This window comes from Argopecten irradians, chromosome 14 (genome assembly GCF_041381155.1).
Source record: "Argopecten irradians isolate NY chromosome 14, Ai_NY, whole genome shotgun sequence".
NCBI lineage: Eukaryota > Metazoa > Mollusca > Bivalvia > Pectinida > Pectinidae > Argopecten > Argopecten irradians.
The window spans coordinates 35,555,438-35,583,166 of record NC_091147.1 but is presented as its reverse complement, the minus strand read 5'-3'; the positions used below and the strand labels follow the sequence as shown (position 1 = coordinate 35,583,166).

At 34.7% G+C, this 27,729-nt stretch overlaps 1 protein-coding gene across 2 annotated transcripts; it reads right to left on the bottom strand.

The window, feature by feature from the left end:
- Window positions 1-382: 382 nt before the first annotated feature.
- On the bottom strand, window positions 383-27,729 carry LOC138307380 (calpain-5-like). 2 transcript variants are annotated; one of them, XM_069248087.1, is made up of 13 exons: window positions 27,285-27,729; window positions 18,255-18,429; window positions 17,025-17,156; window positions 11,658-11,860; window positions 10,790-10,973; window positions 10,048-10,241; window positions 8,802-8,879; window positions 8,033-8,210; window positions 7,348-7,467; window positions 6,645-6,841; window positions 5,541-5,671; window positions 4,786-4,922; window positions 383-4,212 (listed from the first exon to the last, which is right to left on the bottom strand). In XM_069248087.1, exons 2-13 carry the CDS (start codon window positions 18,423-18,425, stop codon window positions 4,018-4,020), a joined length of 1,920 nt encoding a protein of 639 aa, XP_069104188.1. In that variant the 5' UTR covers window positions 18,426-18,429; window positions 27,285-27,729; the 3' UTR covers window positions 383-4,017. The 2 variants fall into 2 exon arrangements, with proteins under 2 accessions (XP_069104188.1, XP_069104189.1); XM_069248088.1 differs by lacking the exon at window positions 27,285-27,729 and adding an exon at window positions 18,729-18,888.

Genomic DNA, 27,729 nt, shown 5'->3' with positions numbered 1-27,729 from the left:
CTGGGGGTAGACTTACAACGCCACTGAGATAAAGATTCTGTTATTAAATATTAATAAGATGATATTGAAAACTGTGCATGACATTATTAAGAAGATTTATTTATTATATGAAGTACCGTATAGCAGGTTTTTTCCGCGGGTATGATATTTTCTCCATATCTCGGCACATTGCTATGATCGCGAAAATATGATCCGCGAAATATTGAGAAATGGTTGGATGCTGTCAACCATTAAATCCATATCTCGAAAATTTAAAATCGCTAACATATGATTTTCACGTTTTTAAATCAAATCGCGAAAATTTTGACCCGTGAAAATAATCGGCTATATGGTATCAAGGAATAGTAAAAAAAAATGAACACAAAAATGACAAAAACAAACGTTTCCGTTAACTTGCATAGTTTTAATAAGAATGTAAAAAAGCGCAATCTTTATCAACAATTCGAATATTGTTGGTTTTGAGACAACGTCATGAGTATTTATTGGATTCTCAAAATTTGATAAGTAACATTTTAGCATATATTATACATTAAAATAAATATATTTCGTAATACAATAACTCTCAGTGATGCTATATTTATTATACACAAACAAATAACCCATACAAGTATCGTATAGCAAGCTTCCAGCATTGTACAAGATCGAAATACTTTGAATATTTATAAATTTTAATACTCATATATTACAAAAGATTCATGCGAGGGAAATTTACGTGCAATTCGTGAATGCTAGCCAAGAAGGCCACAGAATTTCCCCTAACGCATTGTTGTACTGAATCAGAATGTGATATTTATGGAATCGCGAGGATAAACCCTCGCGTCATTTGATACGTAAACTGTAAAACTTTAAGGAAATAGATAATTATTCATAATGGCAAAATGGCGAAATGATGAGTATTATACCAACTGATCTACATGTATTCTTGCCTTCCAATTTTGAATTTGTTACATTATGTAATCTGGCTGAATGTTTCCTCACTAATTTCATGAATAGTTCATTAAAAGTAATAATTAAGTACCTAACCTTATAATTTAAGAGCAGATTTTCTACATCTATAGTATATCATATATGTATATATATATATATTCCATATAAGAATTACACACGTACAAATCTAATCTACAAGAGTATCATAAAATAAATTCGGATCACATATCCATAAATCAATTTCCAGATGAAAATGAATACACAAAAACAGCAGCAAGCAAGCATTTATATAATAAAAATAACATGATATGTTAGCCAATACAATAAACTTTGAGCATGTATATATAGTCAATGTAAAATCAATATGTAATTGTCAATGTGCATGCTTAATCCTTTGGCAGGGACTATCACAAAAGGCAAGTTGGAATACCAATGCCTCTTTATGGCGCTTTATTAAACTACAACAGACCGGCATTCTTTAACGATACCGAAGAGACCGATTCTTAAGAAAAATACAAATGCACGCACAGGCACGTAGACACATTTCTCTCACATCTTAGCAACTTTTTTGGACACCGTATTTTCCGTACGTAGCAAGTTCCACTTATCCTTTTAGAAAATCGTCAGTTTTTGTTGAGATTATAAAATATTGTTCCATGTTTATATAATTACAGAGTTAACTGTCCATGTTGTTACATATCACTTCAGGCGTCATTAGTTTGTGATAGAAAATAACGTCGTTTTCCCTGTGGACATATGACGCTACGCTCTCAAAAAACATTCGATATCAGTGCTATAATTTCATTTCAACGTCTATCTATGTCATAGGAATTCTAATAATATAGTGATGATAGGCACATTATATTGTACTTTATGAAATGTTGAAAAGTTATTTATTCAGAAAAATCGGATTTCATATTTAATAGGTTCTTAAAGCCGACAATGCAAGTTAAAAAATGTTTATTTGAAATAATTTTTTTTTTTTTTTTTTTTTTCAAAATTTGTTTCTGAGACAGCCCATTGCGTTTCTAAAGACGGGCAGATGCCATTTTGTTTGAACTCTGCTTGGATACGAGACGCATGCCGACCCCTATATAAAGCGCGTTGTACACATACAACTAGCAGACGTCCATAGTGTATCGCCTACTAATACATAAACAAAACCCCATACCTGTAAATATGGGTAGGGCTTGTTTTAGCAAGCAAACATGTCAACTGTTCTAAGCTGTCATTTCGATGTTTCACAAATTTAACTTTCCACATAAATGAATACAAATCCTGATAATAATTCGTCCACATATCTCCACGTATACTATCGTACCCGATGTACTCGACTGGCCACTTGCACGTGACCACCTGTCCCGAACAAGTTACGCTTCCATATATAAACTACCAAAGGCACACACGTGTACATGTGCGTGTAATATCTTATCTATATTGAAGTGTTTTATTAGCTCGTATTTGACATATTTTGGGATCTAGCTGACAACATTACTTCAATGAAACCTTGTCAGGTGAGTGCAGTATTTATTTTTAGTTTGACAATGTTATCTCCAATTAGAATTTCCGTGTTTGTTTATAATCAAAATGGATCTCGCACGTAGAAAGAAGTTCATCACTTTTAATTCAACTGTATAAATCTTTATATGGTTCTTGGAAACTTTATTTGAGAAAACATTGGAAGTGCTAGCCATTTTATTATTATTACGTCTTGGGTATATATATAGTGCAGTAGATCTAGAGCCGGTCAAGTGTTAGTTGTTACAACTTGAACAGCGAGCGTTTGACTGATTGCACGAGTGTGTGGTTCACGCGCTTTTCAAAGCAGAGTTAAAACAAAATGGCGACAGCCCGTCCTAAGAAACGCAAGGGATTGTCTCCGAAACGAAATTTGAAAAAAAAACTATTGAAAAAACTTAATCATTTTTTTATTCCCAAATTTATACTTTTTAACTTGCATTGTCAGCTTTAATCTGTTCGTAAGCATTTCATATAACCATGTTTCTTGTCAAGACGGATATTATACCTGTTAGACTGGCCACCAGAAATTGAATTGTTGTTAGGATTTTCTAAGCAGAAGTCTAATACTAGATTATCTCCCTTTAGACTGTCCTCCAGACCCTGAGTTGTTGCTAAGAGTTTCTCAGCATAGTTCTTCACTAAATTATCTCCCCTTACTTTGAAAGTTGTCAGACATGTCGTAGAGAGAAAAAATTATCAAGCGAAATCTAGTGATGCTTTTTATATTCAAGAGACTTTGGGCCAGCTGTCTAGGTATATATATTATGACAGGAGTTTTTTATTGATTTACAGAAAACAGACATTGGATTGATATCAAAGATGGCGCATTTGTGTTGGATCAAGGAAATGTACAGACATAAATCTGACACATTCACAGTCTGAAGACGAAGTTTTAACCTGGAATAAAGGCACATCTCTGTCAGAAAATTAGCATGAAATGTCTACACATATATTAATTTTTTAAATGCGTAGACAAAATCAATAACTGCCCGAGTTTCTTGAATATGGGGTAAAACCCCTTAACACTAGACATGCATCACGACAACCATCATAACGTCTCTCCATAGGTGTCAACGAGGCCGTACATCGACTAAGTATCAGAGAAGTAAGTGTCATTTTGGCACAAGGCAAAAATTTAATAGAATGTTAATGGTATCGACTCAACATGAAAATAATACCGAAATATAGTGAGTCGAGCGAGATATTAACTTAACACGACTCTTCATGTGTAAATAAATACAGTTAGAGGTCATGTACATTTCTTTGCTTTCATTGTAGTGACTGTGTCTGTACTTTCATTAACATTAAATTTTTATCGTCTGCCAACTTAAAATTAGTATATTTTGTTAATTCTTATTTGACACTAAACCTACAGTACTTGCATAGAATATGGCCAACCTTTATACGAAGCTGTGCTTCTGATACCTTTGATCCGTGAAATTACTGTTAGTAATTGTAAACTTTAAATGGTGTAACTGATATAATATATTGTCTAGTATCACTCACGCGATTACCGGTCTACAACAAAGCGCCATAGATCAAATGTCAAATATCATGAGCAAGGCAACATTACACTTTGGACATATCTCCACTGTGCAACACTTTGAGCCAAAGGTAACCACGGCGTTTGGCTTCGCTGTCCTTCCCCCTGCCGGTTAGATCAAACCGCCTGATAGTATTACCTCCCCTGTAAGAACTCTTTTCCGACATTGGCAAAACACACACGCCCATAAACTCGTCCTTGATGATATTGTTATTCCAAACCTGGAAAGAAATAAAATTATTACTTAAAAAGTAATATCGATATTTATGTCATATTCTGCCTGATATCCAGTGATTTCGCCCATAAAATATTTTTGCATACGTCACAGTTGTGTAGCATGATGTGGAGAGATTTTCATTGGCTGGAAATTCATTGTGAGGTTATGACAGAAACAATAAAATGACGTCAGGAAATATGACGTTGAGTCAGGGATCGAGACGGCGGAAAAAATGGCGGTCTTTTGACGATTTTTTTTTCGAAATGTTTATTGTTGTAATTATGTGATACAAATATATCATACATATATGAGATTATATGAGTGTTTATTTCATATGAGATTTTATGAAATCCGTTTAGATGCGTCCTTAGACTCGTTTCATAAAATCTCATATGAAATGAAGACTAATTTGAGATTCTATATGTATGATATATTATAATAAACTTTACCTGACACTTGAAACGATATATTCGGGAATCATCTTTATTTAATTCACTCACCGATGAAGACACATATGTGATCATTTAAATCTTAATAGCTGCTTATTACGACAACATCCCGCCATATCATTGCTTACCTCTATACGAATGTCTTTGTCAGGTTTTTGTCTATAAAACGTCACTCGTTCGTTCCATTCCGGATTTAAAGTGTTGGGGATGCTTTTAGTTTGTTGTGTTTTCTTATTACAATGTATAACACAATAAGGGTCTGCAGCTGTAACAATAAAACATTGTATTGATTACAATAGGCGCTTCTGGAACAGTCGTAGATATGCCAAAGATGTGGCCAAGACTTTAATAACGATTGATTTTATATTCGAACATTACTTTTATAATGATTGATTTTATATTCGAACATTACTTTTATAATGATTGATTTCACGTTCGAAACAAAAGCTTTTTAAATGTTTTAAGATAGTTAAACTGGCAATAAGAATTTTTGAATACTTTATAAGAATCAATCGAACTACATTCTTTACTTATTTGCTGAGTTTAGTTAAGAAATAATCATGTAATTAAGCTAATCATGCTTTGAACAACCGGGCCCAGATGTTTACCCTAAAACACCCACCTTAATAAATACCTTCAAATCGTAGTTAAAATCAATATTCAGCTCGTGAGGTTATGTATATGTATGAATGTGTTATTGGTAGAATAAATATCATTACATTACTGTAAAACTTCATAAAAAACTGGTCTTCATACCCCTAGAATGTCGTATTGAGATGTTCAAATAAAACAGGTAATAAGTGTTATTCAGCAGGTTGTCGTTATTCAGAGGTGGATACAACACATGTTTAAAATATAACGTTATGAGTTTTAGAAACATTACCTCCGTCCCAATCCTGCCCCTCTAAAGCCTCAGCCCGTACTACTGTTATCTGTGTAGCGGCTACCTTTGGCTTTTTGATCCCTTTCAGGCCGCAGATCTGTGGAGGGATCGGTTGGTCATGGACGAGCTCCCTAAACAACAAATATTACCCTAAATCTCATACTGTAGTGAATAATGTAACCTAATAGCCATAGTGTTTTTTCGCAAGGCAAAATTTTCGCTATTGGGAGTTGAAAAGAGAAAATTAGATCTCAGCGGTTTTTTAAATTTCGCGACTTGGCTATAAGTGTATATATATTTCATTGATTTCTTATTTTTCGTGGATAAATTTTTCGCGATCAAAGCTTTATCCTCCGAAACCGCAAAAATATCAACGGCGCGAAAATAACAGGCTCTACGGTATTTAAGATTAATTTTAAATAAACCGCCTTAGAGTACACTCTGACTGTGTTATAACTCCATTTTATCAAACTCTATCGATGGTAATCGTTATGATTTAATTTATTTATAAGAATATCTAACTTCTAGTGGGACTTAAGCCCTTCGCAATTACGCCATTATAGCAGCCAATCAGAGGTGAGATAACAAAGGCGACACTATGTTTGTGTCAATAGGTAACATTTTAAGCCAATAAAAATGCTCTTTACAGGCGATATTGGCTTATATTGCATTGATTATCATAAAAGTACTTACAGCGCGATGACAAAAAATAAATAAAAAAATTCTTAAAAATAAAACTTTTATACCATCAGCACTACATATGTAGGTTAAGCTCGTGTGCCGTTCCTATTTTGTTCGAATACATTTTAATTTGTTGTAGGTTTTGTCTGCCTAAACTGACAATTTACTTCATGGAAAAGATCTATTGAGTGCAGTGAACACATAAACATGGAATAATAAAACTGGTCCCAAGCACTTAACTCCAAACAAACGTTTACTCGTGATATGAAGAACTTTGTTATGATAGACACTTAAATAGCGTCACGTGAGCAATATATATCTTATGGAATAAAATCTGCAAAAAATGTCTCTTATTGCAAGGGTAATTAAATAAAATAACTATAAACTATGCATTATAAATAAAACAATTACAATATTAAATACCTCATCAATGGAGCCGTAGAACAGAAGACACGAAGTAGATATTTCCCTGTTTTGCCGGGTTCGAATGTAGATGGTATAATGCAGTATGTCCCAGACTTGAGGTTGATTCGCGCGAAAACACCCCGCGCGTTCGAAAACGGTCCAGAATGCACTCTGTCCATCCGGTCATGCATTCGGTACTTTCGGTTGAGATCAGTCTGAAAAATATAAAGAATTATTTCTTTGAAACATTATTCATGATTGATGTTTCAATAAATCAAGATCATTTAAAGAATTATAAAATGTATACAGTAGTCGATTTAGGAATCTTAATTAAATTTTCACATTATGTTTAAAAATACATAGCATTAAAAACATGTACATTATAATTTTTGCAATTTGTTACATTTCTTAGGTGAAAAGCATAGATAATATTTTGATTCCATGTAAAACATTACCCCATAACTAGTTATATCACAAGTTTCGCAATACCGACAATGAAAAGAGAAAATGTTTAATCTAATGGAAATTATATATACAGTGTGTATAATAATATTATATAATATAATTTATCAGCATATATATAATCCACCTATTTTGCATTATTTCTAAGATAAGATATTAGTAATGTCCCTCAAAATCGCAAATATAACAATTCCGTGACAATAACTGGAAATACGGTACAGGCTAAAAGAATAATTGCTATCCATACACCTATGCCTACCTTCATTACTGTACAGCCTATCGTGTCGTTGGTTTTGCCTTTATCCTTATCGATACGTTTGTCCCACTGCTCCAAGGATAATAAAACTTCTGCATCATCCTCTTCTACAGTGAAGACGTACTGAAAAATATGTGACGTCGTATAAGATGACAATACAATTAGGATAAAAAATTTATCATACAGCTGTTCGTGGTTTTCCTGGAAGTTAAGGAGTATTGATAGATTGTGGCCATAATAAAAACATATTAAATGGAGACTAAAACTGAAAGTAGAATAAAATCAACGAAATGCATAGAAAAAATAATCAAAAGCAACAAGTTACTGAACGGTATTAATTCCCATTCAAATAGTGTTGCCTCATTTACCCCTGTAATTTCATAATGGACTGGTCTAGTCTTTGATTTAGAATAGCCTAAATGTGTCTTCAGGAATGAAAGAATTAATGTGAAAGAAGGACTGTTCACATATTTTAAATTTTCCTATGCTAAATTGATATAAACATTTGAACAGTGTAAACATGAAAGTGTGTGTAATATCAAATGTTTCAGAATGTGCTATCAAATGAAATATTGATTTCTTATAATACTAAGTCTATACAAAATGTCTTTACTGAGGAAAGTTATGACTCATTTTCAGTTCGAAGGTGCCTAATCTGAAAACATACCAAATTGAAAAAAACCAATACCTGTGGGTTATTGAGAAATGATCCATTATTTCCGCATCCACCGCACCTGTTTGGACGTTTCCACTCGCCAAAGACTTTGTCTTGTTTCCACGTTTTCTTGAAGGAGAAGAATGATGTGTTGATCATGTGACATATATCCATGGAAGTGAAGTACCGATAGAAATCCTCAAACGCCATCCTGGAGTGAAAACAAACTGTGAGTGAGATATAGAGGTTCCCAAACGTTTGCGATTACCAATACGTGTCATTAAATGTAATTCAAGGGAAGCGATAGAAATTGCAATTACTATCTAAACTGTAATAACTTTTGGCAAACAATTTTATTTGCCATTTATGAAGTATTTTTTTGTGTTGCATCTAATTGATATAGTCATGGCAATTTAAGGACGTGCAAGGCATAAGCCGGAGTTATCAGAGATAATCGTCGACAGGAGCTGGAAAGTGCGATTGGTCAAGAAGGCTAGCAGTAGATCAGGAGCGTCAAATATCTAGGTCCATTTTCATTATCATTCGTTAAATTTAAGGAATCCCTTAACTAACAATTCTCCATAAGAACGCATTACAGAATTTAAGGAAGGCTCCTTAACTTAAAGACTCCTTAAAGTTAAGGAATGTCCATGAAAGTGTGCACAGTACCGCCCACCCAGTCACCATGGTCAAATTAGGCAGGACCTCAATTCTTTATTTAAGATAACTAGATATATATGCACTGGCATTGCGTTAAAAATATTCGTTCACATTGATATTAGATATATTTGTAATAACTTACCAAAATTCTCCGTTGTCGTCAAAGGTCAAGCCCAGCTCCTTTTTATCACTTTCGCTGACCTTTCTCCATTCGGGAGACCTGTAATAAAACACCAAAAACAGTTATATGATTCTGAAATATTTACACCGATGACCATTTACAGCTGTTTGTCTATCGTATCACATTTTTTAAGTCCATCTTTATGAAAAGAAATACGTTGGAACTCGCGTCATATTCTCTATCTGCCAAGTTTTAATTTTACAAATTGTACTGACAGTAATTTTGATAACATGTTACTTTTTCATGGCCAGATACTAAATACGTATTCTTTTTATTTAAACATGGTATCTGGAATAGCGTTTCCAACATAAATAAAACCCCTTCCCATACATTATATATCAAAGATGATATTAAAAAGAAAGAGGATGTACATCAATCACAAAATATATATGTGTAAAGCAATGAAACTCTATCATTTTATTCAACTTATCGCCCAAAGTCTTATCCATGTTCATTTATATATTTATTCTATCGTTAATGTTAAACCTGTCTTATCGTCAAGGTTACCTTTGTATGTTTTACTCTTTATGTTGTCTGTGTAGTACCAATAACAAACATTCCCTATAAATCCGAAGTTATCTACTGGCTATAACTGTCATTTCTCAGCTATTTATGTTTTCTTTTTATGTTGTATTATACAATAAAAAGAAAACATCGTAAATTTCCTGTTTTTATTTTCTAGCTACAAACTTCACTCGTGTGCCACCTCAAATTGTTTATTATTGCTGTATGTGCTATAACTCAAAAGTATATGTTCTCCTGCTTATTTATGATCCATTTATAACCTTTGCCTGAATATCAATAACGCATTTAAAGTACTTTAAGTATTTTGATTTGTATGTTTAGACCTCCCGTGAAGTACTACAACACTTTGATTTTAATTTCAAACCTACTCGTATAGCACTTTCAGTACTTTGATTTTATTTTTCGTGTAGCATTTTCAGTACTTTGATTTTATTTTCAGACCTACCGTGTAGCACTTTCAGTACTTTGATCTTATAATCAGATCTACCCGTGTAGTACTTTCATCTTATAATCAGATCTACCCGTGTAATACTTTCAGTACTTTGATTTCATGTTAAGACCTACCCATGTAGCACTTTCAGTACTTTGATTTCATGTTAAGACCTACCCATGTAGCACTTTCAGTACTTTCATTTTATTTCGTGTAGTACTGTCAGTACTTTGATTTCATGTTCAGACCTACCCGTCACTCCAGGGTCCTCTCCACTCTGTTCCTCCCCAGGGATTTCGGAGGCGTATCATATTCATCTTCGGTCGGTTGAATACAGCAAACAGATTTTTACCGACCAGCTTGATTTTCTTGACTGCGGTGATACTATAGGCATGTCCCTTTACTAACCCACATGCTAATTGGGCCTCCATTTCTGTTCCAGTAGCCTGCAGGTAAACATCCAGAAACAAATAATTTTAATTTTCTTGTAACAAATATGTTACTCTCTTTTTTTTGTTTTGTTTTTAAATTAAAATAATTTTGGTTTGGTAATCAAATTTAAAAAAAATAATGTTACCTATTTATTATTATTTAAATCATTTATTTATTTTGTAATTATGCAACTCATGTATTCCAAGTATTACATCCCATTTTATATCTCTATATATGTACAATGAAAATATCAGTAAACGAAAGATTAATCAGGCTCAAACTAAATCAGGTGCATTATTTGATATTCCCTGCTTCCTTAGATAAAAGAAACAGCCCATAATAATTATAGTAAATATTGACAGAACGACGTGCATCTTGTAAATGCAATTTTGTTACTGAGAAATGGAATTCAGTCAGAGACCCATGGTTACATGAGAACTTCCATAGCACCGGCATAGTAAAGCAGATCAACATTCAAGACTGATGCATATATATGGTCTATTGACAGCGTTATGACTACAGAAGAGACGTGTCTTGATTAAGTTTAACGTATTTTACATACCCTGATTGATGCACTCATGAGTGATCGATCGTCGAATGACTTCCGGAGGATCTTGAACAGTTTTTTCTTGTCCTCCTCGGACCGATAGTCCTCTAGTTCTATCCCCTCTCCTACACCGCCTGTCATGTCCACCATGGCATCCCGAGCCTTCCCGGCAATCAGCGACTCATAGTCACCAAACAATCTAAATATAAAGTGTGAAAATGAATATTTTAGATATGTGAAAAAGGTTTTACAGAAATCAACAACCAATATTCATCAAACAATCTTAATATGAAATGTGAAAATAAATATTTTCAGACACAAACAAGGATTAACAAAGAAATAAATATAATAGACATAATTGTTACATTCGAGCAACACCTTATGAAGCATTCTTTTCCATATTCTAGCGATGTGACAGTTTACTTTGTTTCGTATTACAGAATATAGCCGCGTGCGATAAGAAAAGGCAAAATTAAATTTCCGTGAAACAATTGTGATAACTGATCTTAAACTTATGAAAACAACATATATTTCACACGCTAATGATATTTTTATTTGATATGCAAACCAAGAATATTGACCTTAGAAATAATCATCGAAATACGAAAAGGTATCCACTAATATCTCAAATAATACAATATACAGTATGATATTAATATGTCATTGTGTAAAAACATTCATTGTTATCGGAGTTGCTATGGAACACAAATATAAAAAAATAACGAATCATGTGTTATATATATATAACATTGTTATCATTGTTCTATTTGCAAACCATGACTTTTTCTACCCACGAAATGGTTGAAAGCTCCAAAACCACAAAAGAAAGTGTTCACAAATATTTCATGTTATTCAGTATATGGGGAACATAAACAACACCTACTTTGCATATGCCTTCTCCAGCAGGGCAGGCCAGAATTCGTTGCCACTCTTGGAATGTGCGAAGATGAGTCTGCCGTACCTGGTGGGGAGATAATCATCGATCACCACGTCCAGCCACTGGCCACACTGCCAGAACTTAAAGTGGAATATCCCGGCATGCTTCTTACCCGCCTGCCATTCCTGTTCCTCGGGGTCTGGCACGATCTGAATATTTGATTACGACATGCATCATTATTTACTCAATAACCTCTGAAACCCATTTTTTCTCTTCTAATTCAAAGGTTTGTATAGTTCATTGACGATTTCCGGGGGTCAATGGGTTGAGAGAAAAGGACCGCATGCTGGCCACTTTGTTGAGATTTGGTGTAATTAGTTAAACGTCCTATTAAAGCGAGGGTCATGTAAGGACGTGTCAGGTTTGTTGGTGGAGGAAAGCCACAGCACCCTGAGAAAAACTACCGCCCAGCGGCCAGTACCTGCTAATAGTACCACATGAGATTCGAATTCGCATCTAATAGTTGGAGGGTTTGTGTTAATACACGCATATTACAAGTAGTCTTTCTCTCGATTGTTATTTCAAACACAACGTGGGTCACTTGCAAAAATATTGAAAGTGTATCGGTGGTTTATCTCCGGACACTCTACCTCCTAAACCCGAAACGTTCTTAAAATGATCCTGGTTGTTTACATGAGATGTCCGGAAAAAATACAGTAAAACCTGTTCTATTGACCACCTCTGTATAAAGACCACCTGCTTAATAAGACCACTTTTTATAGGGCCCTAAAAGATCAATTCCAATGCAATCTTGGATATATTGACCTCTTGGCTATAAAAGCAATTTCCCTATGTAGATTGAGATGTTTTATATAGGGTTTGACTTTTAACATAAATGTAAAATATAGGAACAAAATTCGCGTAACAAAGGAGAAAAATGAATCATGTTTGAAAATGTGATTTTTTTTCTAAATACCGAGATTAGATTAAGATTTTGTTATATATTCATTAAGTATTGTAATTATTACAGTAGGCGTCAGGAATTCAACAAACCATTCCTATCTATTTAATAACACTAGTTCATATAAATTTCACTTACGAAATGAAGTCTTCAGCAAGTATCTTTTCAGCAACGTCATTCATTAAGAAGCTACCATTCCTATCTGTTTCATCACACTCGTTCATATGAATTTCACTTATGAAATTAAATCTACAGCGATTATCTCTCATATCATGCATATGTCATAAACAGCTGATAGGTCCATTAATATTAGATATTTAGTTATTTAACTCTTATCGTAGACTGACTTGAAGCCCAGAGATGAAAAACAAATTATGAACTCCTGTATCATGCGTATTTTCTTATCAAAGATGTTCAGTGTGCTGTTTCAATTTCAATCTATTCATTGGTAGAGACTTTGGTTCAGACTCTCGTTATCATACGAGTGCAGAAAACACACAACTGACAAAAATTAAACTTTATAAGCATGATTAATGCACGATATTTTCCTTGTGGGTTTTCGTTTAGAGAGATGAATCATTGCAAGAACGCAAACATTTTATCTCTCTGTCTGGCGTCTGTCAAGAGTCCAGGAGTTATGATCCCCTGTTCTATTTTTAAACAAAAATGCATCACGCGCTTTGTCGGGTTAAGATCGCGCGTGTTTTACGCACGCGAAATATACACCATTCGAAAGTATACATCGAAGTGTTAAATTTTTAGTTTTAGTATAGACATTATAGCTACTTCAGACATGTTTCATGCCCGGCGTTAACAGCGGGGTGCGGTGTATCGCCAACACTAGGAGGTATGCACTACTTATCACCGGGGAATTGATAACATGCACGCGCATGCCATGTCTTTGAAATCAAAATACATGTAGATATTCGTTGTCTTTTTTCCCTTTTTAATTTGTCGTAGTAATACTCATTTTTAAGCATAGTAGGGAAACAAAATTGTTCTTTGTGTTTATTATGTGAGATTTATCATTTATTGTGTATGCACTACACATCATTGGGGAATCATTAACATGCCTTGTCTTTGGAAATCATATATATGTAGATATTCATTTTCTTTTATCCCCTTTTCCCCCTTTATTCCCTACATTTTGTTTAAATTCGGTCATAGTATTACTCATTATGGTAAATAAAAAATATGTTATTTAATTTTGTTCAATGATTTCATGTTATACAAATTCTTATGTGAAGAGTCATGTTCTGCTTTACAACTAACATTTTTCAGCACGATTTATTAACAGCTTTTCATAATTCATACATTTCCAGTAATTTTCAATTAAGTGTAAGAACAAAATGAGACTATTGTTTAGATGTTAATATTGCGGGTGTAAAATTTCGCGTTTTACTGTTTTGGCGTTATTCACTGGGGTTTATTTTCGCAAATTATCTCAGCAGTCTTTGAAAGCGTCATTCAGACGACAGGTTATACGCCTATTGTTTACTTACGATATTCTTACCATTCTTATTAGAATAATAACCATTGTTCCGCTCCTAAAACATTGTTCTATTAAAGATGCTCCACCGCCGACAAATTGTATTTTTCACTATCAAAAACAGAAGACGATTTAGTATTTTTCTTCGGTTACAGAAGTTACTTACTTTACACCATTACCAACGTTAAAAAGTTTGAGCTTTTAATTTGACTTAAAGTTAAAGATATGAAAAATAATTAATTGCATCCCGAAAAAATTCCGTTGCACTATATCCTATATGGCATGAAGTACTGATTGTGAATGCACCAACGGCAAAATAAATTATTTTATATTATTTTTGTGTGTTAATTAGACATATATATACACGATAATACACCAATTATTGTTCAAATAATGAATATCATTTATGCTCTGTCGGCGGTGAAACATCTTTAAATATATGTAATAATAACCGCATATACTCCGTACATGCACTAAAGAATACTTTAAACAAATGGACAAATAATGTCAAATAGGCTTTCGAAATGTTGGCTGGTATATCGCAGTACTTAGTAACATCTTTCACTTGACGTTTCCATTTTCGTTATCTAGTTTAAATTTCCGCAATACTGTAAAATAAATACCTCACGTCGTACATGACTCATCGGTGACTTCACACTAAAACGAAGCAGCTGTTCCTTTTCTACTGATAAATAGAATCTGAATGTTATCTTGATAACAAACGAAATAAATTTAAATCTTAATACAAATTTCTTTGGAAATAAGAGTCTTTCATTCCGCTTGATATTTCATAATTCGGTCATATCATTTTTCTTTTGATTACAGCGATATACCGCAAAATAAATGCAACAGTTGAATCAAGAAGCATCGTCAAGACAAAATAAACTAAATTGATGTGCAGTGATACATCTCCAACACCAGGTGCATTACTGTGTTGGTGGTGAAGAAAGAAAACTGAACAGATTTTCCACCTTTGTTGCAAATTAAAATTTGATTTCAAAAATCAGAACCCATTTGCCGACTCAATCTATTCCACTGTGGGATATCACTTACACTTCTGCTTGGACAAAATAACATGTTTTGTAATTATTAGACATGGTACGATATGTTCTATCCATAAGATATAGACAGTTATACATATAATCGTCTTGATCGAGGGTGTAATTCATAGTTCCCTGTGAAGAACAAACTACTGATATAGCAAAAACAATGCGTTAACGTCGAGTGCAAGAGGTCGAATGTCGCATTTTTGTACATTGGTTTTCGCGCTGTATTTATTTCATGTTCTCTTTCTAGTTTTCTTTTGTTGAACGTAAACATAGTGAGAGGTGAAAGACCACACGAGAGAGTTTTTTTTTACTGTAAACACATAAACGGTCGTAATTAATGCGGTATTTATGAAATATATGCGACAAATGTAAATACAGATCGCCGAAATGATTAATAAATGGATTGTTTACATAACGATTCACAAAATAAATAAATAAAATAGGAATTTAAAAAAAATCACACAAACTAAAAAGGCGGCATACTGTTAAAGAATCTATGACAATGCAAATGTTATACATGAAGAAAGCGTACACTGCCTAACACTTTTCATTACTGTAACTTAAAAAAAAACTGAATAACATACACCAAGCCTAGACAAGCCGTCAATATAACAAAGATACATTTCAGCACCAAAGTCAAATTCATTCTATAATTGGGAAGACTGACTTTATAATGTACAATACCATTCATCTAATGCTAGACTAATGAAATTATCGTGTTAAATTTGGACAAATGGCGTGCAGTCTTCATCTAGACTGACTGCTAAATCCTTTCCAAGGAAGTGAGAAAACGGGGCAAAGACGAACAAAGTAGAACCAATTGGTCTTATTCTAAAAATAAATAAGTAGTTCTCCGTGTCAGTTTGTGTTAATTAAGAACACTTGATGAGTAATGCTGGCATACATCAGTAGTCGTTTCCATGCAGGTTTAATATTACAAATAAACAACACAGCAAATGATTTATTTTCTCAATGCTTATTCATTCGGTCTGTTTAGTTTTACGTCTTCCTTTATACAGCCAGTGTCATGTAAGGGCCATCCTCGATATTCAATGGGTTCCGATCACTTACGATCTCTACACCCCTGGACTATCTCATAGTAAAACTGGAGGCAACAATAGAACAGGTAATTTAGTCATTAGATGTACATAAAAAACCGTGTAACGGTACACTGTAGTTGGCTGTGTGGCTTTGATGTTAGACGTCGCTCTCTCTGTAGTCTTCAAAGGAAACCTTTCCGGGCCTGTGATTGGTCAAATGTTTTCCGCTGAGCTGCCTTCAATATCACTATGAGATAGTCCAGGGGTGTAGAGATCGTAAGTGATCGGAACACCTGGAGTTTCGAGGATGTGTAAGGGCGTGCAAGGAGTGATGATGGAGGAATGCTGGCGTGTGCAGAGAAAAAACACCGACCATCGATCAGTACCTGGCAACTATACCACATCAGATTCGAACTCGCGACCCAGAATCGGAGGGCTTGCGGTAATATGTCGGAACATAATTTTCACAAGTATAAAAATCATTTTATTTTACCCGTAGGAACATCTTAACAACTCGGCCACCGCAACCTCTAGACTACTAGGTGTTTAATATGAGAACAACAAGCTTCAATATTTCTACATTTGACAGGTTGCTGATTCAGAAGTTAGCGTTCTAATATCTCTCTCGGTAGAGGATCCTTTCATCACATAAACTTGGTTGCCAAAATACCTATTACAATTTCCCTATACATTTGGGTGTGCCAATTCACACAGGTGCAACTCGATAGATTTCGCTGGTATTCTTTGTAAAGTATACTAGCCTTATCCAATAATAGTTCATTTATCCATGTGTCATCCTCAGACATCACAGCAATGTTTCACGTCTAGCTATACCTTTTTCCAGAGTTTCGGATCCTCGGCGATACAGGCGCAGGCTGCCACAAACCAACAATTACCCAGGCTCCCCTGTGAAAAATCATCGGCGCTAGCTCCTTCTGTGAAAAACTTGGGGTTGGCACATATGTCCTGCAAGACAGAACCAACATTACACTGACAAAAAATATATTTTGTGTCTGATGAGTATTGACCAGTCACTGGAGAGAGATATATGGCAGTGGTTTACAGTAATGATATGTTAACAATGTGTTTATAGGAAGAAATAACAAAACGTTTCACTAGCAGAGCACCTGGTTCTCATTCCGTCGTCTTATTTTAATGAAGTCTACAATTTTGCCTAGCTTTGTGATTATGAATACTGATTAGTTTTGTATTATTTTAACATTCTTAACTTTTCTTAACGTGGCATTGCTTAATGTGATTGATTATAGCTATAAAGATTGCTATGGTGAAAGTGGTCGTTAATAAATCAAAGCGTGAATCGATTGATTGATTGAATGAATGAATGAATGAATGAATCCAATGAAACTTACTCAGCGGTAGATGTTTTCATATTTGATCTTTACTAGCAATTTCACTACAATTTCACACCTACTTTGTTTGCTGCATAGATTATTTATTTTGATTAGTTAGATAAATGAATAAATGCATGAATGAATGAATGAACGAATAAATGGATGGATGGATGGATGGATGAATGAATGAATGATTCAATGAATGAATGAATGATTCAATGAATTAATAGATTAAAGAATGAATGAATGATTCAATGAATGAATGAATGAATGAATGAATGAATAAATGAATGATTCAACGAATGAATGAAGGAATTATTCAATGAATGAATTGATTAAAGAATGAATGAATGAATGAATGAATGAATAGATTCAATAAAACTTACAGAAAATATGGTGAGGATTTCCTTTGCATTTGAATAATTTAATGCATGGATGAATTAAAAAATATATATGTGATATTTGTGATAATTTCCTACATATTTACTATATTTCTTTGACGGGAATTTAAAAAGCAATTTCTTAATTATCGGCAAAAAAAAAATTCACTACAATTTCGTACCTCCTGTGCATGCTGCATACTCATGCTTTATGAACTATGTTTGTCATTTACTGATAAATGATTTCACAGCCATTGATGACAAAAACACACACATGAGCAACTTAACATATTATCAAGAATCGGATCTGCAATCAATATTAGAACACTTACACTTGGTCGCTTCCATACGATGTCAGCAGGGGCCGGCCGACTGAAGAACAAGGACGAACCGGAGGGAGGGAACTCGGTATCTACAAATAATTTCCCTCCACGTGAGCACGAGCTTTTGATCTTGTAGTACTTTTGGCCCTTGTAAGGCATGGTAGAAGGTCCAAGCACCATAATTCTGAAAAAATGTATGTCCTTCAATGAAAGACGATTGTAGATGTTTTGATGATGGTCAATAATTAATCAATCTCAAGTTGAAACCCCTTGCGATAAAGACTGCATTAGTCTGACGACCAAATTTCTGTCAGGTAGGAAATATGAATCGGAAATCACACAATATACAAAAAAAACTGGTGTAGAATCGTGGATACTTTCTAATATTGTTCAAAATAAATTTTGCTTTTGATCCAGATGATGATTTTCAAATAATTCCACATAATACTGACTTCGAATTCACTGACACGCCAAATAATGTACCTTGATATCGACTCACAGACTTGTCCAAACTGCGTTATATATGAGAAGTTTTATACGGAATAACTCAAAAACCATATCGCCAACTCGTCCATTTTTGTTATACACTACGTGCTGTATGTATTATAGTCGAATGACTGCAGACAGCAGTTTAACAGGTCTGTTCGTGTGGATAACGGTAAATAGCGGTGTACAGAGTCTAGACAGCGTCAAAACAAAACGAATATGCTATTTCGATTAAAAATGGAGACGAAATGTCGTGTAGGGCGAGAAAGATAGAGAAATACTGCAAAATAATTACATCTTTTTAATGTCGAACATGCACACATATGTATATATGCCTGTACACTTGCCTCTTTTATCCATGTTTTGCAGACAGTGAGGGTGATTTTATTTGAAATATATTTCAAGATGCATATGTATGTATTATTGGAACAAAAACTTTTACGTATGTTTGACTGTAGTTCAGTTGACTATCAATGCACCACGTATTCGGTGGTGGTAAATCTTGGTTTTACGTTGAATGAATATTTGGAAATATTTCGAAACAAACACATTCTGAACGGCATGGATTACCAGGATAAGAAAGGAGGTACCAATTTCCTTTTTTCCCTCTCAGACAACACACCAATAGTTCCCGACGACTGGTCCAAAGCTATTACACTACTGCAATAGATCGCATTTCAGACACAGACCCACAATTTTCAAAGTTTTATCACATTCATTTCATTCCGTCACTCAACGGTGACACTTTGTGTTCTTTATCTAATACGAAAGTTCTAGATTTTTTCGATACGATGTGGGTGAGGGCCCATTCTGATATTTGGTCTCTTGGAAAATATTTTTATTTCCTATCCGGTTACACGTACTAATCATTAAAATATCAATTTTGACATTGCCGCTATTCTCAACCGCCTAGTAGGCGATTCCTTTATCTTACAGTTTCATGTGTCTAGCGAACAGAGTAGGTTGGCAAGAATGTTATGTTATAGAATCAGAGGAGTTTGTAAGCTTAGCTAACGTTAAAGTATTATGCTGTATTTTTCATAGTCGTATAAATCTAGAAGAATTCATAATATGTTATTCATCACCAAACACTACCAACATTTTGAGAATCACCATACTTGTAATGCTTAGTTTCAAATTTTACAATCCTAAATATGAGTTGAAATTGATTTTTGACAGTACTCCCAATATCATTATATTTACATCTACAGTGCAGTGAAATGATTTCACAGAAAATGAAGCCAGGTTGTATTCTACAATTCCATTTCACATTCTAACAGTGTTATTAGTAATTGTAAAGTGATTTCTGCAGGTACATTGTAGATTTCCATCTAAACAAATACAAGGTATAAAAACAAGAATTTTACAGAATTCATACATTCTTTTTTTGTATCTACAGTTTATATTTACAAGGCACCATACATATTTGTCTGTCCATTTGAATGGTTTTCACATCTTAATTCACGAAGAAAAAGTAACATGTCAAGATGTTCTTCCAGTTGTGGCACACATAATGTTCAGACATGTGGTATGGTCGACCAGTTAACTATCTGAAGCTACATCATGTTTTAAAAAAAAGCTGTGTGTGCCAAATCCCTGTGTGATATCTTAACCGGTCGTAATAAATTTGATTTATTGTCGTTAAATATGTTTACTGTGTTTTTATGGTAATGTTTTTATCCTATGTAATTTCTCAAACTCACAAATATCTTAGCGAACTACATGTATATGTAAAGTTTACTAGCATTGCTAAATAACAGTTTTAAATATCAAAAGATTATATAAATATTCTCTCAAAACTCGGCTACAATGGCCTTTGGCGTATAGTTTTATGTAAATATACGTATTAGTATTTTTAAGATATTTTATGGTAAGGAAATTGCAAAATTTGAGATTCAAATAAACTATCTGCATCCAAATTCCTTGTTGCGTTACCGTTCTATATATCGTGTAATTTTCTATTATTATATAAGATGGACGCAAAAGAAAGTTGTTAACATAGTATGGAGCTGAACAAACCAAGAGTTCCCGAAAACAACCACTGACCCACGATCTGAGAGTAAACGTCCTTAAGGCTAAGGCTTTGATTGGTAGATTTAAAATGTTTTATGTCATTTGATAGAGTTATCGACGAATTCTTGAAGTCTGAGTCACATCTTTCCAGTATGTGTTATCGCAGTGTCCATTACTCTTATCAATGATAACTTTCCTTTGGCAGAGGAGCTTTTGGTTCAACCCATCACCACGTCAGCTAACTGTATCAGGGGAGTTATCACACAAATAAGACATAATCAATGTTTTTTTACTGTCTTGAGAGGAAATACTTTGTTTTCTATATGAGATTCATTGAATTACATATACTGACAAATTATATACCTGTCCAGCGGGAAATTTGAACGGAGCTTTAATTCGGCGATTTGGAGACACGTAATCATCTCGCTATGGAATAAATGGAGCCAAAATAAACTTAAATTTAGGATATGTTAAATAGTATCAAATATATAGCACAATTTAGTTACTGGTTAATCAAATGGGATCAGAGATAAACAAGATTATTTTTTACAGATTAAGTCAAGACTATATGGCATGTGAACTTCTTCCCTATTCTTTGATCGATATATATCAACATAACTCTGAAGTGAAATTTTGTACAAAGATTTCGAAAAAGAGAAGAGGAACATGGGTAACTACTTCGATAGAGTAGCTATATCAATCTTCTTAATGATGACACCCATCATAAAAATCTAGGTCACAATGGCACCACTATTCAAATCTAGGTCACAGTGACACTAGGCATACAAATCTAGGTCTAGGTGACACCAACCATACAAATCTAGGTCACAGTGACACCAACAATACAAATCTAGGTCACGGTGACACCCACCATACACATCTAGGTCACAGTAACACCAACCATTCAAATCTAGGTCACAGTGACACCCGACATACAAATCTAGGTCACAGTGACACTTGGTATACAAATCTAGGTCACAGTGACACCCAACATACACATCTAGGTCACAGTGACACCCACCATACAAATCTATGAACATACAAATCTAGGTCACAGTGACACTTGGTATACAAATCTAGGTCACAGTGACACCCAACATACACATCTAGGTCACAGTGACACCCACCATACAAATCTAGGTCACAGTGACACCCAACATACACATCTAGGTCACAGTGACACCCACCATACAAATCTAGGTCACAGTGACACCCAACATACAAATCTAGGTCACAGTGACACTTGGTATACAAATCTAGGTCACAGTGACACTCGGCATACAAATCTAGGTCACAGTGACACCCAACATACACATCTAGGTCACAGTGACACCCACCATACAAATCTATGTCACAGTGACGCCCCGCATACAAATCTAGGTCACAGTGACACCCAACATACACATCTAGGTCACAGTGACACCCACCATACAAATCTAGGTCACAGTGATACCCTACATACAAATTTAGACCACTCTGACACTCGGCATACAAATCTAGGTCACAATGACACCTGGCATGCAACTCTAGGTCACAGTGACACTCGGCATACAACTGTAGGTCACAGTGACACAGCATACAAATCTAGGTCACAGTCACATTTAACATATAAACTAGGTCATAGTGACTCTCTCCAAACATTAACAAATCAAAATGACAGTGACACTCTATATACTAAAACCAATTTGACTGATAATGATTTTTTAATTTGAAATAGGATTGTTTAACATTCATTTAGGTAACTGAATAAAGATAATGCTGTCTAGTTGTTAAATTTCGCGGATGCAATGTTTTCGCTCTTTATTAATTGGAATCAAACTTATTCGCTAGGATTTATTTTCGTAAATTATCTTTGTAGCCTTTGAAAACGTTATTCATATGACAGGTTGTAATATGTAAAACCGTGTTTTTGAATTGATCTGTGGGGTATGAAATTTCTCTAATTTGGATAATTCCTCAAATTTAGCAAAACTAAAAAAAAAACTCGAAATTTTGCAATTTTATAGTAGACATATCTATATTGAAAGATATTGATCGATCTGGTAGTTGAGTAAATCGATCTTAATGAAAAGGGCTTCGTCTTATTTATGACAAGGAAGCGCACGTACCAGAAATAGAGCACGTGCTATCTAGTTAATAACATAACCGATGAAAGAAGACAACCACGTGTCACGAGGTATGTGCTATATTTAGAAAGTTTATCAGACAGTTATTCCTTGCTTCAAGACCATTATACCTAGTTCGGATCATGAACATTAGAAGACCAACCTGGAGTATATCACTTACTCACTACTTGTTTACTCAAGACGTTGGGTGAGAGGCGTTATATATTTTAGTTTATAAAACCACATGGTAATGAATCTATAAATATTTCCACATGTTTAGAACTATGTATAATTGCTTTAAAACAGATATAAGCTGTATAACTGCAAACATGTGTAAATTCATCTTAAACAATTTACACACGGAAGAATTATTTAAAGTGACTTATTGGTTTGTAAGGATAAAGAAGTTTGACCTAAAACCGTTTGAAAACTACTTTACTCATGTCAGCAGACTTAATACAAATCATACCTATATATATTTCCTAATGTTCTTTACCCGGGAGCTACAGATGCTTTACTCTATGTTGATACTCACTGGATGTAACTCTCGGAGTTTGGGTGTTCTTACACTTCAGATTGTTTTAGTGCATGTTTAGTGTATTTTTTGTTTCACTTGTTCATGCAATGATAACGCTTGAAATGCGTGATTGCTTATTTGCTGCGTATTTATATTGTACTGCTTATTTACATAGTATTGCTTATTTGCATTGTGTTGCTTATTCATATTACACAGCATATTTAATTATTGCTTATTTACATAGTACTGCTTATTTACATAGTACTGCTTATTTACATAGTACTGCATATTTACATTGTACTGCTTATTTACATAGTAATGCTTATTTACATGGTATTGCTTATTTACATAATGCTGCTTATTTTCATGATACTGCTTATTTACATAATACTGCTTATTTACATAGTACTGCTTATTTACATAATACTGCTTATTTACATAATACTGCTTATTTACACTGCTTATTTACACAATACTGCGTATTTACATTGTATTGCTTATTTGCATTGTACTAACTAGAACCCTGAGGACGTTAATATGCAGGGTGGGGTGGGGGGTTAAAATAAATAAATAATTGAATAAATAAATAAATATTCTTTTACATTAACAAATTTACAGCGTAATTGACTGCAGTATTTATATATTTATTCCGTCAGAAAATGTTTCATTGCTCCATGCAGAATTCATTGCATCACTATACATAGTCAACTGTCACAATGAAACACACTCACAGCCTCGTTGACGAGATATTTATGAGATATAACACGATTCCCGCTGTCATTGTGTCATTATGTCGTAATGTCGTAATGTAATAATCAAGTAGGTAATCAAAACTTACACGACCCTTGCATTCCCGCCGATAGTTCTACATTGGAGGGGAGGAACGGGTGCTACCGCTACATGTATGTATACATATTGCAGTGTGTATTAGAGCCCCAGAGGGAGGGCTGATGCGTGGTAGTGGTTCCCCCAATTACATATCGAGGAGGTACACGGTGTGTATATACATACACAAAAATGTGCCAGAGGGTATACCTGCTAGCATGTAAATAAAACACCCTCTGATTGACTCTGACATTAATTACAAGTATAACGGCTTGCTTTCTTCTACATGACAACACCTTGTTGTCTCTGGAGACTGACGTCTCTATTGCAAGCTACCAAGCATCTTCTGTACACAAAGTACGTGAGTTAGTTCAACAACAGCCTCGTGCTGTGAATTAAATGTAAACATGTACACAAACAAACTGCTTATCAGTCATGTATAATACATGCATTTATTGTACTCGTGCATACTCGTCCGTCCGTCCGTCCGTCCTTTCTCCCTGTTCTATTCTGAAGGCTTGTACATAACGTTAGAACAGCGACTGTCCGTGGGCTGTCGAGATGTTTAGACAGACTGATGCCATGCTATGTAGATAAGACATCGCATTTATCTTTATGATTTGGGGGTTATTTGAAAAGGCAAGGAAAACCAGTAAAATTGGCATTTCTGTAAGGTCGACTACAGACGCTTGAAGTAATGATAATAGGGCAAGAAACCCTTGAAGTACACGGATCGATAATTGGGTCACCAACGCTTGAAGTTCGCGGTTCGATAATTGGTCCAAAAACGCTTGAAGTTCGCGGTTCGATAACTGGTCCAAAAACGCTTGAAGTTTGCGGTTCGATAATAGGTCCAAAAACGTTCGAAGTTCGCGGTTCGATAATAGGGCCACAAACGCCTGTACAATCGCTCCCTCTTATTTAGATGGTGGGCTCTGGACATTATACATGTATATGTGTAATGGGTTGGCGTTTACGCAAAAGGCCGCAAATACTAATAGTAGGGCTGCGATCGCGTAAATTGGACACGATTATGCTACGATCTAGGACGCTTGTTGTTGGATTGGCGTTTATGGGATATAGCCATGGATGCATATTACGTTTTTGTGAAAGGCCTACCCATACCCAAAGTTAACTTTACGTTTTGTTACCAGTCTGCAAACGCTTGTTAGTATAGTTAGCGTTTACGTTTTCGTCACAGGGCTGTAAACGTTTATCAAATTGGCGTTTTAACTTGGCGTTCTTTGACAAGACCGCAAACGCTTGTCAAAGCAGTTAACGTTTACGTTTTCTTGAAAGGGTTGTAAACGTTTAGTTAACGCTTATGTGAAAGGACTACAAATGCATGCTTGTACTTTGTTTTCATGATAGGAACGAACGCACGACGTGTGATATGTTGGTGTTTTCGTGTTACAACCACGAACACATGATAAGTTTGGGTTTCTATGAGAAAGAAAAGCCAAAATGTTTGACGTGATAGGGACTCGATCTTTTTTAGTTTGAATTTGTGATATATTATAGGTTCGCGAACTTATCTTAATTCAGGGTTACCATAACCCACCTAAGAATGCTGCAGAGACTGGAAATAGCCGGTATGCAATTGGTACGACCCCCCAAATTTCTTTTGATATCTACGGGTGTAATACTGGCTGGTCTAGGGCAATACAGTCATGCCGCCTGAGGCTGTATTGCGTGGCTACCCATGCAATAAAGCCTCTTGACATCACGGCGTCAACAAAATTTCGATTTCCTAGGTGAACTTTTAACATTTTTTTTACAAACTTGACTGGTTTTACTATTAAAGATGCAAGCAACGGAATTTGTGTTGAAAATATCACGTAATTTTTCATGTATGGAAATTGGCTTCCAGTCGTGGATTTCTTCGAATTTATTTGAAAATGGCGGGATATTATAGTTGTTAAAATTACAATAAAACGTCGAGGTATGAAAGAAAAATACTCTTTAATAAGTGGATATGAAGGATAGGGATATTCTACCCTCGGGATAACAAAATGTTGCAAAACCCTCGGTAAGCCTCGGGTTTTACTACATTTTGTGACCCTCGGGTAAAATATCCCTATCCTTCACATCCACTTATGAAAGAGTCTTATAATAGTATACGTGTAGAACATGAACTATGTAGATATGAGGTTGATGCTATTGATGTATAATGCGCTAGTTTGAAAACTGTCAATATGAATGTTTCAGAATTCACAGCAGTTTGCCTTGTCTGGACGTTTGCTTATCGAATTCGCAGCGATGTACATGTGCATGTATAATGTATATATGTACATGTATGTGCAATTGATATCACTAAAACAATTGAAAACATTTAACATGCAGAGATAGGAGATATTAAAGCGTATTATGTATCAGCCTGGGCTTACTATGTACTTTTGACATTTACCAAGCAAAGTAGAATTAAAAAATATCTTTGTCTATTCACAACCAATGTGTAGCAAAGTCATACCACTCAACCAATTATTCTTGTTTGTCCAGAGTGGCATTTTGAGGGAATAACCCAGAGTATTCGGAAAAAAACACCGTCGTCCGGCAGATGGAAATTAATGTGTTACACCGATGAAGATGATAAACATTTTTGTTTTTTGTTTTTTTTTTTATATCATTTATCTCTATTTTTATTTTATCTTTGTTATTTATCTCTATTTTTATTTTATCTTTGTTATTTGTCTCTATTTTTATTTTATCTTTAGTTTGTTTTGTTTTATATATGTAATTCTGGAAAATACTAGCCATAATATACCTCTCGGCTAGAGAAGATTTCACTTTAGCTCGATCGGTTCAGCATTAGTGAAGACAATCCTGAGATAATCGAGTTCGATCCCTGGCGGAGGCAGTGATTAAATCTATAGAAAATCCTGCACTCTGTTACATATACAAAACATACACTATGTCTCCGAAATTAAACATCTATAGACATGTATATATGTAGATATACAGGTTTATATACCTTGTTATGTAGACCGTGTTATACTGTATCTACGTAACAATCAATAGTAAATAAACTAAAAAGAACTGTTTTACAATTTGAAGAAATACCAAAAGGTAATATAATCATACTTCCGGACTTACCTGGCACCTGGTATATATCCTTTGTCTGTAGAGAATGAACGGAGTTGTTTCCAAAACACTATACAATGATCATAACACAGGGTTCGGTATCACTTCATACGATAAGTTTAAAAACTTTCACACTGAATCACGAAACGAATACCGTGCACCCGATAATACAGCGAATGGAACTTTGGAAGTTCAGCGACGTGAACGCACGATCGTTAGCACGTGAGTCATGCTTAACTGTGATTAAATAAAGGATTCAAAGTTTGGTCTGTGGAGTCTGCCATCGGGGCCCCAGTACTCAGCTCTCCTACCATATCTCTAACATTATCGCTGGTCATGCCAACTTTGTTATGTATGTGTAACGTGCAGGGAGAGCAACCAGGAAGCCAAACACTGTCTTACACTGTATCTGCATTACGGATCCGTATCCGTACTCCAGCCCCATCTCTGTCTGTAT